Below are 16287 nucleotides of genomic sequence, written 5' to 3'. Positions count from 1 at the left end.
AGGACAGTGGCAGGGGGTAAGGGCATGGGGTGGGGTGGGAACCAGGTGGAGAGGAGCTATGGGGGAAAAAAAAGGAACATCTGTAATAATCTGAACAATAAAGATTTATTAATTTAAAAAAATAATAGCACTACTTCGCTGAGTTGTTGTTTTACATATTCAATAGGAAAATGCACATAATTGCTTAGCAGAGTGTTTGATACATGGTTAGTGTCCTATATAATGTTAGCTCTCATTATTAATATACTTTCTCCAACACAGATTTGAAATCTTCATCCTGTGTAAGGAATTAAGCTACTTAGTAAGTGCAATAGCCATAGTATTAGCAAAATTATTTCTCTTACAAAAATGGAAATAGACAAAAGTCTAAGTTCTGATTGCCTCAAAAGAGAGTGATTGACAGTGTACTTTTAGAATATCTTACGTTTTGGTGGGTTTTTTTGATATGGTTGATAGTAGTTTGTTTTTTTATATTGTTTTAATTCTCAGAGTAAGATTTCAGCCTGGAATTTATAGCCATTTATTATGCCAGATGGTTCTCAAATAACACTGATCAAATTTATGAAGCCTCAAGCTTTTCAGAGTTGCTGTGATTTCAATGACTTGCAAGCATGATCTTGTAGACGTGACATTAAAAATTGTTGAAATTTTCGTTACTGACCTTGTTTCCCATACTGGCTCTGCCAATATGAATTTACAGTGCTTATTACCCACTGAACAGTTATTTTGTTCTCATATGTCTTCAGAGTCAAAGGCCAGACTGCAATATTTGAGGAGATGATAGAAGATGAAGAAGGCCTGGTGGATGATCGAGCGCCTACCACCAACCGGGGTCTATGGGCAATAAGTGAGACAGAGCGATCTATGAAAGCTCTACTATCATTTGCAAAATCACATAGATTTGACATTGAATTCATTGATGAAGGAAGTACTTCAATGGATCTCTTTGAAGCTTGGAAAAAGGAATATAAGGTCCAGTATTTTAAAACTTCTTCCAATATTAAAAGTTCTCCATTACATTAATTTTAATTACTACTTTTCTTTTTCTCTCTTTAGTTTTTGAAAATCTGCTTAGAGACTTAGGTGTTATAATTTCTCTTTCCCTAAAATGTTGTGATTGTAATGATGAAAAATAAAAATAATCATACTGAATAGTTAAGTAACTTTTATTTATTAAGTTACTAAAAGAATATCATTATTAAAATAAAAATATATGAAACCTTTTATTTAGCTGTGAAAATGATCATTCTGTTCTTAGCTTGATCTTACACAGCTAATTTGTGAAATTAGAGTAGGGATTTTTTTCATTTTTTATTTTTTGCTCTGAGTAAAACCAACCATCAACAACCTTGAATGAAGATTGGAGAACATAGTAAATATTTCTCAATAGGTGAGACTGGAAACCATTGCTATTTATAATGCACAAAGTGACCTTTCATATTAATACTTTAGTAATTTCCTCATGTTGTAACTCTGACCTTGAGATGAGATTCTAGAATTCATTAATTTTTTATTTGTCTTTGTATTTGGATTTGTTAATTTGTTATCCTACTTTGCAGGTGAGATGGGTAAGGCCATGAAAGAAGTGTTTTATTTATAATTCTGTTTAACATCTTTTTTTAATCTAAAGTTCTTGCCTTTTAAAGCAGGATAAAAAGTATCCAGAAAAAGAAGGCATGTTATCTGTCTATTATATCAGTTCATATATTTGATAAATTGGGAAAGTTATTTTTAGAGTATAGAAATCATTGGCTCATAATCATTTTTTTTTCTTTCACATTACTATTTTAATGTACAAGCACTTTAACACAGTTAATTACGGCAAGCCATGGAGGAAGATAGTACTGTGTTATGTCCACTTAGCTCTACATTCTTCCTTTAGGTTCTGTTTGGCCACTTGCTCTGTATCAGAGGAATGCTTATTCTGTAATTCTCCCAAAACTTTGTACCTTTTTTCTCTATAACATTGCAGACTAAACCCTCTTACAGCAATGTAAATGAATGAGCTGCTACACACATCAGTCAGGATCTACCTCAAAGTGTAATGTTAGTGAAGAAAGTTTTATAATGGTTGATATCACTTCTATCAATTTCAGAAACTAAATATCCAGGTTATTAAGGATGTGGAGATTAGTATATGTCAATGAAAAGTATGGAATAATAAGTCCAACCCAGAATAATGGTTACCCCATGGGAGGGGGGTGGGGTTTGAAGGAAAAATATATGAGGAAAGAGTGAGATAGTTAAGAAGGAACACAAAGGCTTTCTAAGAATTTAGTATTGTTCTCTTTAGTAATTGGATGATAGGACTCACTTGTGTATTTTCGTACTCTCGTTTTCATATATACATATTATTTTAAATGTGAAATCTTTTATAATACAATATTTCTTTAAAAAATAAAGTAGAGATTTCACCAGCCTAGTATTAAGCTATACAGATCTTTGGTTCTACCAAGGAATCGGATATTCTCCTAAGAATCTAGAGAGGCAATACTCTGCAGTGTCCTATGGAGATTTCCAGTTGTACTTTCTCTTCCTAAAAAGAATTGCTTGTACCTTAGACACTTAATGAAAATTTCAGTGTCATAAGACCTCATTGAAGACTTGACCAAGACACATCTTGGTGGTTTTAACCACTTTTAATTATGTGCTTTACCAATGTCTTTGTCTTTTCTGTTCCTCCAGTTGCTTCATGAGTACTGGATGGCTCTGAGGAATCGTGTATCTGCTGTTGATGAACTGGCAATGGCTACAGAACGTCTAAGAATTCGTCATCCTAGGGAGCCAAAGCCCAATCCACCTGTTCTTCACATCATTGAACCACATGAGGTAATTTGCAAGTAAATCACAGAAAAGAGCACAGCAAATAGATAGTACAAAAATCCAAGATTCATAGAGGAGAGAGAGTCAGGACAATGATCTCTACAGTTAGTATGTGTTTAATCTCTTCTCTTTGATCCATATGAAGTTATTTGATTATGTAGGTCATAAATGTTCAAAGTTGAGCAATTTCACATCTAATACTTGCTTTAAATTCACCATTTCGGTTCATTTGTTTCTCTCCAGATTGCAGATCCACCTATTTTTGAACACCTTCTATTTGATACAACCTAAAGATATTCTTGGTCAGTTTTCAGACATGTGTCCTATTACGTCAGCTTTTTCAGAACTAGAAAAGTCTTCCCTAAGAAAACCAAAAACATCTTTTGCAGTATTTTCCTTGGCTAACGATGAACACATATTGACAACTTATCTGCTAATAAATCTCTTTTTATATCTCATTATTAAAAAATAACTTCACCAACATTTTCTATATTAAAAATATCATTTTCTTTATAATGTACTTGTATTCCTTGTGTGTGCTAAATCTTTTAAATGTTTTTCTTTCCATAAAGCTTAGAGACCGTAACTCAGAAAAATTGGTAGTATTCATTACACACTATCTTAACTTTTTTTCAGTGATATATCCATTTATTTTTCTTTTACAAATAAAAAAAAATTTCTATCTCATTCATGATTGAACACATATTTTGCTTTAAAATTAATAGTCACAATTGAAACAATTGATTGTCTAATCAAGTGGCTAAGCTCTTGAATCATAAGGCCTCAACAAATGTTTCATCTTACTGTTCTCATTGGATAATAAGACCTTCCGTTTTGATCATTCCTGGTAAATAGAAAATTTCTTTTTCTAGTGGATTCCACTTGCCAAACAGTCATGACAGATGGTTAACGTGGTAGCTACTGCTTTCAGGGGATTCTATCAGATGAATCTTCATTTCCAGTGGAAAGCTGTTGGCAACTTTTAGGAAAAGTCCATCCGTCAGGACTTCTCTGTCATGGCTGCCAGGCTGCTGGATATGATATTCCTGAAATTGCATGGATATTCTTTGCATCATTTTTAAATATTCCTGTAAGCAATGTTCTGAATAGGTAGTCTCTTCATGTTTTACTTCTTTTGTTGTGAAGTCTTTCACACAAGTCCAAAAAGCAAGTTTCTGTAAGTTTATTGTAGGTTCCAAGAAATTCTTGAAACTGTTTTATCTAATCAGATTCTAGCATTTGTGCAGCCATAATTTTTGGTACCTTTATTAGTCACTTTTTCTGATGCATGAGTTTCCTTTCTGTTCTGGAAAAGTAGTTGTCCAACATTTGCTTGAATGTCTCCAGTGAGGCCTGATTTCTTATGTAAGCACAGAATCTCACTTCGATAACAGTATGAGGCTGGGGGGACTGAGCTGCCAGTCAGGTATGGGGGCGGACGGTTGGGGTCAGGTGGGTGCTGCAGTTGCTGGATGCAAAAGAGCTCACTTAACTTTTGAAATAGAAGTCTCAGCAAGTGTTTTTTGTGTTGTTCTTTTAACAAATTCATCTTATTTTTATATTCCTGTTTTGTCTATTGTATTCTACTGAGGAGGCCATAGAGAGGATGGGGGCATTGAGATTTTTCTCTGGATTTCTTAAAATCACTCTGGCCAGAGTAACATATTATTTCATTTTTCTTTTTTTTCCCAATATATTTTATTGATTTTTTACAGAGAGGAAGGGAGAGGGATAGAGAGTTAGAAACATCGATGAGAGAGAAACATCGATCAGCTGCCTCCTGCACACTCCCTACTGGGGATGTGCCCGCAACCAAGGTACATGCCCTTGACCGGAATCGAACCTGGGACCCTTGAGTCCGCAGGCCAACACTCTATCCGCTGAGCCAAACCGGTTAGGGCTCATTTTTCTTTATCCATGGATGTACTACTGAAAAATGATACACAGATAGAATTTGGGTTGATTTTTTTTTTTTTTATATCTGACTTCAAGTGTATAGGAAAGTTTCCTATTTAAAACATTGACATTGAGTTTTAAGCAAAAAATATATACATTTACTTTTGAAATATATTGTCTATTATCCATTTTGCACATTTGAGTTTTCTCATGTAAATGAGTTTTTTTAAAAGAGGACATATTTGTATTGAGGGAGAATTATGCCTTTTTAATATAATTTTGCCACCATTCTGAGAGAGAATAAAGTTATTTTGTTCTGTTTTTCAGGTGGAGCAAAATCGGATAAAACTACTAAATGATAAAACTGTTGCTACGTCACAGCTTCAGAAAAAACTTGGGCAGCTTCTTTACCTAAATAACTTGGAGAAGGTATTGTTTTAAAATATGCTACTTTTTTCCATGCTATGTTATCAATAAACCACTTTAGTGACTCCATTTAAACTATTAGTCCCATAATTAATTATACAGGGGTTTTTTTAATCAGTGTTTTATTTGTTGTTAGATATATGAGTCTGAATACTAGCTATGTCTACAATAGCTACACACGTCACAAATGAAGATGATGATCTATAGAAAATATGTTACATAGATAATATAAAGGTATGCACTATATAGTATAGGACAATAGTTATGTCCAACAAAAATTACATTTATATAAATTATAGGTTATTGTCATGACATGATTAAATATTTTAAATGGTTATTCTTGTGAATAAATGAGATGAGAAAATGCTCATGTTAGAAAGTTGAGGGAAAAAATAACTAAAATTATAAATGGAATATAATCCCAATTTTTGTGATTATGTTTATTTGAAATAAATAAAAGATAATGAATTTAACAAATTTTTTAAATAATTAATTTTTCTGGCACTCAACAAATATTTATTGAGCATCTACTATGTACATACATTATACTAGAAGTTTGAGATAGACAGACTTGGTCCCTGTCCTCAAGGGATTTTGAGTAATTTGATGTGGACATATCATAGGCACTAGATCAAGTAGTGATTAATAAGATGTTAGTGATTCAGCTGAACTTGACAGATTAGATGTAAATAAATGACTTAGAGCAGAATGGCCTGCATTTAAGATACTACAGAAACTTAAATATTAACATGTTATGTTGTCAAACAGCTGTTTTCAATGTCAGGTACTGGTTAAGTGGACTCCAAAGCATTTAAAGAGTCTACTACTTTTATAAAGAGTCTACTACTTGTTGAGGAATTCTACTTCTTTATAGGAGAAGCAGGTAATGATGAGCCATCATTTACAGTAGCCAAGATGTGAAAACAACCTAAATGTCTACTGAGAGATGAATAGATAAAGAAGGTGGAATAATATTCAGCTATAAAAAAGAATGAATTCTTGCCATTTGCAACAGCATGGATGGACCTTGTAGGCATTATGCTAAGTGAAATAAGACAAAGATAAATACCATATGATCTCTGTTTTATGTGGAATCTAATCTATAATAATAAAAGCATAATATGCTAATTAGACCAGACATCCAAACGACCTTCTAGACGTCCTTCCAGACGTCCTTCCAGACGAAGCCGTGTTGGCGGGGGCCAAGGCAGAGGCGGTTACGGGAGATCAGGCAGGCAGGCAAGCGGTTAGGGGCAATCAGGCAGGCAGGCGAGTGGTTAGGGGCAATCAGGCAGGCAGGCAAGCGGTTAGGGGTGATCAGGCAGGCAGGCAAGCAGTTAGGGGCAATCAGGCAGGCAGGCAGAGTGGTTAGGGGTGATCAGGCAGGCAGGAAGAGGGATTAGGGGCGATCAGGCAGGCAGGCGAGCAGTTAGGGGTGATCAGGCAGGCAGGCAGACTGGTTAGGGGCGATCAGGCAGGCAGGAGAGCAGTTAGGGGCATCAGGCAGGCAGACAGACAAGCAGTTAGGAGACAGTGGTCCCGGATTGCAAGAGGGATGTCCGACTGTGGGATCGGGCCTAAACTTGCAATTGGACATCCCCCGAACGGTCCCGTATTGCAAGAGGGTGCAGGCCAGGCTGAGGAACCCCCTGTCCCCCGTGCATTAATTTCGTGCACTGGGCCTCTAGTAAAAAATAAAAAGCACACAACATTAAGCTCGTAGGTACAGACAACCAAGAGTTGCCAGAGATGGTGGTTGTGGAGGTGGGTGAAATGAATGGGTGAAAGGAGTCAAAAGATACAGACTTTGAGTTATAAAATAAATAAAGCTTGGGGATATAATGTACAGCATAGTGACTATATTTAATACTGTATTGTATATTTGAGAGTTGCTAAGAGAGTCAAGGATAATCAATAGCAATGACTTATAAAAAACTATTTGGTTAGTGAAACCACAAACTTAAAAACTTTGTAATCCTTTATGTTTTCTTCAGTTTGAAAACCTGCCCATTTGATGACTTTTCTGAAGCTCTTTTAATTTTTAAAAATAGTTTTAAGGAGATTTTGAAAAGCTTTTATACTTCAACATAATTCCCAGGTATACTTAGGTCTCAGATCAGTAATATTTCTAATATCTAGTTATTTGCTTTGCCTTAATGAGATTAGAAAAAGGATACTGAGAAGAAACCAGTATTAATAAGGAGTTATGGAAATAAATGCTGCCTCTTCCTATGTTCGTGAGCCATGCTAAGCGGACATGCAGAATATATCATTTCTTTGTAACAAAACCTAGCTTGAAAATATAATCTATGAATTTAGCTAATTATATCATACTAGAGGCCCGGTCACAAAAATTTTGTGCACTGGGGGGGGGGGCGCGGGGGGGGCCCTCAGCCCAGCCTGTGCCCTCTCGCAGTCTGGGAACCCTCAGGGGATGACCACCTGCTGGCTTAGGCCCGCTCCCCAGGGGATTGGGCCTAAGATGGCAATCAGACATCCCTCTGGCAGCCCAGCAGCCCTCAGGGGATGTCCACTTGCCAGTGGGGAGCGGGCCTAAACTGCAGTCGAACATCCTTAGCACTGCTGAGGAGGCAGGAGAGGCTCCCACCTCCACCGCTGTACTGGCAGCCATCAGCCTGGCTTGTGGCTGAGCAGAGCTCCTCCCATGTGAGAGCGCCCTGACCACCAGAGGGCTGAGCGTCTGCCCCCTGGTGGTCAGTGTGTGTCATAGTGACCAGTCATTCCCAGTCTTTCTGCTGTTAGGGTCAGTTTGCATGTTATCCTTTTACTATATAGGATAGAGGCCTGGTGCATGGGTGGGGGCCAGCTGGTTTGCCCTGAAGGGTGTCCTGGATCAGGGTGGGGGTCCCCACTGGGGTGCCTGGCCAGTCTGGGTGAGGGGCTGAGGGCCGTTTTCAGGCTGGCGGGTGACTGAAGCTCCCAACCTCTCCTTTTTTTCTTTTTCTTTTTTTAATCTGGGATTTATTTACCTTCTATGGCTGTCACTGGAACTGAGAGCCAGCTTTAGCTCTGAGGCTCGGCTCCAGCTCTGAGACCTCGGCTGCTGAATGCAGGTATCTGGGTTTGTTTGGCTTCTATAATTGAAACACTGTTGCAGCTCCAGCTCTGAGGCCCGGCTGGCTGAAAGCAGGTTTCTGGGGTTTGTTTAGCTTCTATAATTGCAACATTGTTTCTTAGAGTGCAGCTCAGAGGCCGGCAGCAGCAGGCGGGGAACCTTGGCTTCCTCCATCACTGGAGCAAGCAAGCCTCCTGTTTGCTTCAGCTGCCTGGCTGCTGGCCACCATCTTGGTTGGCAGTTATTTTGCATATCGCCCTGATTAGCCAATGGGAAGCGTGTCGGAGGTATGGTTAATTACCATGTTTGTCTATTATTAGATAGGATTGTTCTTTTCATTTTGCCTTCTATGATAATCACTACTACAGTAATATGATAACTTTAACAAACTATAATAAAAATTGTTTCCAATTTTTGTTCACTTATTTAGTAAAATGAGTTGTATTTGTATCAGGTTTTCAAATATAACCAATATATTTTTGAATTCTTCTCTTTTGGATAGTCTCAAGACAAGACGTCAGGAGGTATTAATCCAGAACCTTGTCCAATCTGTGCTCGGCAGCTGGGAAAACAGGTGAAATTATAATAAACATCACTTGCATTTATAAAACACTTCAGTTTTCAAAGGCATTGCTATTTGTCTGTTTTTCTGTTTATGCCATTTCAGTCAACTTCCTGTCACTACTAATGTTCTGGTGCCAGATGACTCTGGCTTCTCCTCCATTGTAGATATGTTTTGCTCTTCTCTTCTCCTTGTCCATTTGAGCTCTCACAGTCTGCACAAGTCCCCTCAAGTAAAGGAAGTGCCCTTCATTCCCCGTGGCACTAAAGGTGCACAGGGTACAGAACAGTACTGCTCTGTCTACAAAAATGCCACTGAGTCATTTTCCTGCAGCCCCGCTTCTGGGGACCCTGACCCAGGCCTTGAGAGCAGAGGTGCACCTAGAGAGTGTCATGAACTGCGTCACCCAGGAAAACCCAAATAACCCTTTCCCTTTCCCAGTCAGTGTTTTTAAACCGAGCTTATATATCACATTTTCTCTAACTTTAGTGTGGCTTCTTTTCCAAGAGGCTTTTTAGTTCATCCTGCAAAGTACCTAGGGAAGGCCCAGCCACATACCATTTTTCCATTCAAGTAAAGGGACATCATAGCTTAGGGCTTAGGAGCCCGTCACTCCTAGCACCATTCTGTTTTTATTATTGTTGGTGGTTTTTATCAGGTGGAAAGTTTAAATAATTAACACAAGATGTCAGAACTTTTAGAACTGACACCTCGATTAAATCTAATGCTCTTCTACACCCCCCCAACCCCTGCCAAAAAGGGGAGAAATCCCCATAATATGCTCCAGAAAAGTTATTGTGTCTTTCTTAAAATGTGATAAGGGGGGTTTCAAAAATATATTTTTGTTTGTTTATTTAGTAATTTTTAATGTATCCCAGAACCACTTTTAAAATATCTGAGATACTAGTCCATCTTATTTCCTATATAATAAATGCTTTAACATGAGAAAATGTAAATGTATTTAAAAGTTGTATGGAGCCAAAACCGGTTTGGCTCAGTGGATAGAGCGTCGGCCTGCGGACTGAAAGGTCCCAGGTTCGATTCCGGTCAAGGGCATGTACCTGGGTTGCGGGCACATCCTCAGTAGGAGATGAAAAATCAATAAAATATATTTTAAAAAAAATAAAAATAAATAAAAAAAAATAAAAGTTGTATGGACTATTTTGAGTGCGATATTGCCTCCAAATTAATGCTGTTCTTAGTCCCTGTATTATATCTGCCATTAGAGTGCTGAAGGGGTAATTCACATTCTTCCTAAATACTGAAATGAGAACATCACCTTCTTATAAATAACAGTGACTAGCTGACTATTGTGCTCACTGTTAGGGTGAGCAGAACTAAACACTATGAAAGCTTACTCTGACTAGACTTAAAAAATCATTCACTTAAATGTACAGCTTAGTTTTTATGACTTAAAGAATACTCATATCATGAAATACTTAGGCAGTGCAATGATGACTTCTCCTCTTCATATATGTATACATTGGAAGGGATCTTCGGTAGTAACTCCCTGAGCATGTTCTGTGTTTTCTTTTCCAGTGGGCAGTCCTGACCTGTGGGCACTGTTTCTGTAATGAATGCGTCTCCATTATTATCGAACAGTACAGCGTGGGCTCCCACAGAAGCTCCATTAAGTGTGCCATCTGCCGCCAGAACACGTCTCACAAAGAAATCTCGTATGTCTTCACCTCGGAGAAAGCCAGCCAGGAAGAGGACATCCCTGTGAAGGTGAAGTAGATTAAGAACATGTAGAGGAGTAGTCAGGGCAATGAGAAAATCAAAATCAGAATAAGGCTGTGCATGTGTAGGAACCACTGTTGTCTGTCTGTGGACACACTGCCCGAAAGCCTCAGCTTCACCATCTACCCTCTCCTGTGAGAAGAGCACAAGAACACTCCCTCCATCATAATCAGCAATAGGCATGCCCACTGTGGCCAAAAAGTGCCTTCTTAGAATTCCACTTCCCTGTTATTTTCTATAGTATTTCTGTCTACTACAAATAGTGCTCTGGTTACATGAGAGATTTATTTAAAGAAAGCTTTTTTCCTCATTCTTTCATTTAGCCCTGAATATCAGGGAAAAAGGATATTCCCAACCATGTTGAAGGAGCAAGTAGACTGGTTACTGAAGTTAGTGGTCTTTCAGGGTGCAGCCTAAACTTGGCTTTATTTCTCTAATTTTTTTTCCCATGCTTTATTCCAAATTTTTTTGTTGTTGTTAATCCTCACCCAAGGATACTTTTCCATTGATATTTTAGAGAGAGTGGAAGAGAGAGGGAAAGACAGAGAGATACATTGATGTGAGAGAAACACATCAATTGGTTGCCTCCTACACATGCCCTGGTCAGGGCTCCGGCCAGGGAGGAGCCTGCAACCCAAGTATGTGCCCTTGACCGAATCAAACCCAGGACCTTTTAGTGCTCAGGCCAACTCTCTATCCACTGAGTCAAATCAGGTAGGGCTTCATTCCAAATTTTAAGAAAGTGGCCATAATATGAAATCCAAACAGGATCTGTAATTTATTCAGGAAAGGCCTGTACTAGACTTTTTGTTCTTTGTATTTCTTAAACGTGATTTGTTTTTCCCCTAACTAAGCTTAGATGAAGGACAAATAAATACATGAATGTAGTGTGGGATGTTGGCCAGAAGAACTAGCCGAGAGAATGGTGGCACATGCTCTTAAGCAAGAGGTGATATATTCTTTTTCCTTAATTCCTTCTCCTTCTGGGTGCTTGAAGTTCTCTTCTCGCTATGTTTAAGGATTGTATTTTGGGGTAGAATTAACTACCCCACTTAGGCAGTCTCAGTTAAGATGTTAGAATATTAGGCAGTTGTTAGGATGCCCCCTCCCAAGGAAACTATAGTTGAATTAAAAAATATCTAATTGCTCTTTATTCCTACTGTTACTTGAGTAAAACCTGAAAATATCAGTTACATTACTGTCTAGAAAATAGTAGAGAACATTTGGAGAGACCAGTTTAGGAGGCTACAGCAATAGTGATGATGTCTTTGATTACATTGGTGTCAGTGGAGATGGTAAAAAGTGGATATATTAAGAGATATTTAGAGTAAAGTTGATTAGCAAAACAGAATGTTGTAGGGGCTGATGATGAAGATTTCAGAGGTGACTCCCTGGTTTCTGATGTGAAAAAGTCAGGAAGATATGGTGCAGTTACTATTTTAAGGTATTTGGAAGAGGAGTACATTTAGACATACTATCTTTGAAGTGCCTAAGACATTCGATTAGAACTATCCAGTAAAGTGTTAATATGTGGAGCTGGAGATTTAAAAAGTCAGTCATTGGCTTCAGAGATCTTTGCAGCCATGAGAGAGCATGAGATGACCTAAGGAAAGGAACATAGAAGTTAGCTTCTGATCAGGTCCTACAGACTCCATAGCTTGTGAAGGTGGAAAAAGGGAGCAGGCTAAGAAAGGAGACCTAGCAGGAGAACTGGAGACAGCACTCCAGGCGAGTGTGCTGTCAACAGAGGCCCCAGGAACACTCTACTTCAATAAGGAGGAGACTGTCAGCACTGCCCAAATAATAGGTAGAGGTTCGGCTATCAAGCAAACAAGCTGTAAGATTAGATGTTCTTAGCAAGGAATAGGCGATCTTCTTTAGTCATTTTCAGATAGGACAGTTTTCAGTACTCCAGATGTGGCTGGAGAAGTGGGTGACCCAAATGAGGTGAAGAAAAAAGGGTTCTAGAAGATGAAGCGGTGAGACCCAGATGTTGAATGGGTTGTCCTAGTGCATAATATCTAGCGTGGTTATGCTTTATTCTACTCACCACATAACGAACTGCTTTCCTTCTCTGTCCCCCTCTCCTCCTTTCTTTCCACTCCTATAATTCTCCTTTTTCTTCTCATAAAAATGGTCTTTCTTAGCTCTTTCTTCTTTTTCTTCTGTCTCTTCCTCTGGCCTCAGGCATCCCAAGGGCTACAGATGGCATTCCTGCCTAAGAAGGGCTGCTGACTCTTAAATGAAAGCATTCACAGTACAGGGAGCAGCAGAACTGCTGTGTCAGGCCTAATGCGCTGAGGTTTAGGAAGTGATCACTCTAGCTACGAGTAAACAGTACAGCTTCTGTGAAACTGAGTCATTGAACCCATCAAACCTAACACCTGTTTATCCTATGGCAGCTTTCCTAGAACCCAGGAAAGAGACTAAGACAGTTCCATTTGTTGTCCTGTTGGGACAGGGGTATCAGTGTACAGCTGTGTTCATTGTGCTCTGATTTCTTCCTGTCTTTCATGGGTTTTGATGAACACATGAGTCAATTAAAGCATCTTGTAAAAAATTATAAGACTACAGAATTTACTAAAGTTAATTTATCTTTTGTTATAGATACACATATTTGCATTTCTTTTTTATTAAATATATGACTGAATATTGTACCTATTATGCAAGCAAATTGTATCCCTCTTTCACATTCTCACCTTGCTTCTTGCTGCCTTTTCTGTCACCATTTGTATCTGTCACTTCTGCCTTCTGCTGCCTGTTCCCTTTTCTTAACTTCTGTCACATGTCTGCCCTGGTGTCTGCCACTTCGCCTTGAAGCATCTGCTTATTGTTGTCTCAGACTCTCACTGGACTCTTCTGACTTTCTAAAACTCTCCCACGAAATGCTCACATCGTCTAACCTGGAGTTGAGGATGTGGTCAGATAAAGATGGCTCTATGTGAATAATGAAGGCATTATTTTGAAATTTTGTAAATATTAGTTCAAACTATACCTAAATTTAGGGGATTTTTTATTATTGATTATCAAATCCCTGATCTTTATTAAACAACCCTGAGAAGTAATTTTTTAATTTCATTACAGTTTTTATTTTATCTAAAATATTTGTTTCAGTTCAGCCAGTGTGACTCAGTGATTGAGTGTCGACCCATGAACCAAGAGGTTACCAGTTCAATTCCTGGTCTGGGCACATGCCGTGTTGTGGGCTTGATCCCCAGTAGGGGTCATGCAAGAGGCAGCTGATCAATGATGTTTCTCTTTATCAGTGTTTCTACTTCTCTATCCCTCTCCCTTCTTCTCTCTCTAAAAATCAATAAAACCATATTTTTTAAAATAAAATGTTTTAAAAAATAAAATGTTTTATTTCACTCTAAGCCAATAGTTGAGACTATTGAACATAATAAACAATGTAATATCATACATAGTGCTTAATTATGTAGCTAATCTCAGATAATAAATATTTAAAGAATATAAAAATAGTATTAAGTAACATAAGACATTTTTTTCTACTGGTATTTCATAATGTAAGAGATTCTATTTATTGACCATAGAAATAAAATGAATACTGAGATCAGAATGTTCTCTATAGTGGATGCTTGTAAGTTAAAGACTGTATCTGCCCTAACGACAGTATGACAGTATTCCTAAATGACCCTTGGAACTTACTGGGCATTTCACAAAGTAAACAAAATTCCCCTTGCAAGTCCTGGCAACTGCCAGGCGTTTTGGATACTGAAGTAGGCCTCCTGGCAGAACATAGCCCCACGTGGCATGTTCCCTGTGTCCTAAATTTGACTAGGTTTCACACACAGCATTTTTGTTGGTGGAAACCCTGACCCTGTACTGGACAAGGTTTTTATGTCATGAGAAGTTTCTATCCAGGAGAAAATGTACTTCTAAGATTTAAACCATAAATTATCTTTATGAAATTACCTTTATGAAGAACTTATACTTTGTGGGCCCCACGTGGCATGTTCCCTGTGTCCTAAATTTGACTAGGTTTCACACACAGCATTTTTGTTGGTGGAAACCCTGACCCTGTACTGGACAAGGTTTTTATGTCATGAGAAGTTTCTATCCAGGAGAAAATGTACTTCTAAGATTTAAACCATAAATTATCTTTATGAAATTACCTTTATGAAGAACTTATACTTTGTTCTTATATTTAGTATAAACTCCACTAAAATGTAGAAAGGACATTGTTCTTGAGGTGGGGACTTTGTTTTATTTACTTCTGTGTCCCCAGCATCTAGAATAATGCCTGGCATGTAACAGGTACTCAGTGAGTGGATGGATGGATAGATGGATGGATGGACAATTGAATAATATTTACATACTAGAGGCCCGTTGCACAAATTTGTGCACAGGTAGGGTCCAGCCAGCTGGCCCCGATTGGGGCCGATCAGGGGTGGGCTGGCCGGGGACAGGGGCCATGGGCGATTGGCCAGCTGGCCCCACCTCCTGGTCGAACTCCCAGTCGAGGGGACAATTTGCATATTAGCCTTTTATTGAATAGGATAATATCCCTAAGACCCTTTGGGTCCAAATAAAGCTTTTACTTTTTTGCTATTGCTAATTTATCTCTTGAAAATCATTATTCAAGGTATTTAAAAGAACAGGATAATATTTTGATGGCCTTATGCACTGTAAGATGATTTCCCACAGCCGAGGTGGAGTTTCCATTGAACTTCATTCAAGTAGCATGTTAATGCTTAAGAACCCAGCACTTACCCCAGGCATTTGCTTGAAAAGTATTCCCACTTTATGAGACCGGTCATACAAGTTGCATAACAGCACCAAGTTGTATCTGTCACTACCAATTTGGGTTTTTAGCATGGTGAACAGGTGCAGACAGAAATAAAACAATGTTAGCTGGTCTTAGTGGAAACTACTATGGATAGCACAGGCACATTGAAAGAGTTAGCTCTACTTCAAAAAGAAAAGTCCAGAGTAAAAGTAATGGAAGTCATAAAATACCAAGACAACAAGTGACTTCCTCCAAACTGAACAGTAGTGGGAAACATTCAAGTTATTTGCAAGTTACAAACCACCAAAGAAATTTAAAGAAAAATCTATGCTACAAAATCTTATCTTCAGGGCCATATTTCTGTATGACTTTCTGGTGTGCTTTTATATTTAACTAGAGCAGTGGTTCTCAACCTTCTGGCCCTTTAAATACAGTTCCTCATGTTGTGACCCAACCATAAAATTATTTTTGTTGCTACTTCATAACTGTAATGTTGCTACTGTTATGAATCGTAATGTAAATATCTGATATGCAGGATGGTCTTAGGCAAACCCTGTGAAAGGGTCGTTCGACCACCAAAGGGGTCGCGACCCACAGGTTGAGAACCCCTGAACTAGAGGCTCGGTGTATGGGTTCGTGCACCAGTGGGGTCCCTCAGCCTGGCCTGCACCCTTTCGTAATCTGGGACCCTCGGGGGATGTTGGACTGCTAGTTTTGGCCCAATCCCTGCAGGCCAGGCTGAAGGACCCCACCAGTCACCAGTGCATGAATCCATGTACCGGGCCTCTAGTATGCATATGAGATCTTCGGTTAATCTCTTCCCGCCTTCCCCCCTCCCCACTTCCCTTTGAGATTTATCAATCTGTTCCATGTTTCCATGCCTATGCGTTGAGCGTCTGCCTCCTGGTAGTCAGTGCGTGTTATAGCTACCGGTCGAACGGTCGGACACTTAGCATATTAGCCTTTTATATATTTAGACTAGAGGCCCGGTGCACAAAAATTTGTGCACTCGGGGGG

General features: G+C 38.7%; 1 protein-coding gene across 11 annotated transcripts in view; it reads left to right on the top strand.

Moving 5' to 3' along the window:
• Positions 1–16287, top strand: part of SHPRH (SNF2 histone linker PHD RING helicase, E3 ubiquitin protein ligase) — a 69047-nt gene that overhangs the window by 41265 nt on the left and 11495 nt on the right. For 9 of the 11 annotated variants that reach the window (XM_014531284.1, XM_014531287.1, XM_005883711.2 and 6 more), the window contains 5 exons: positions 747–972; positions 2686–2829; positions 5047–5148; positions 8724–8795; positions 10323–10511. In XM_014531284.1, the coding sequence (XP_014386770.1) occupies positions 747–972; positions 2686–2829; positions 5047–5148; positions 8724–8795; positions 10323–10511 (733 nt within the window). Of the gene's footprint in view, positions 1–746; positions 973–2685; positions 2830–3066; positions 3313–5046; positions 5149–5281; positions 5334–8723; positions 8796–10322; positions 10512–16287 lie in introns of those variants that run through there. The other 2 variants (XM_014531285.1, XM_014531286.1) reach the window with 2 other exon arrangements.

The sequence above is a fragment of the Myotis brandtii genome, unplaced genomic scaffold, assembly GCF_000412655.1.
Source record: "Myotis brandtii unplaced genomic scaffold, ASM41265v1 scaffold8, whole genome shotgun sequence".
Lineage (NCBI taxonomy): Eukaryota > Metazoa > Chordata > Mammalia > Chiroptera > Vespertilionidae > Myotis > Myotis brandtii.
The sequence above is the reverse complement of the archived record's forward strand: the minus strand, read 5'-3'. Positions and strand labels throughout refer to the sequence as shown.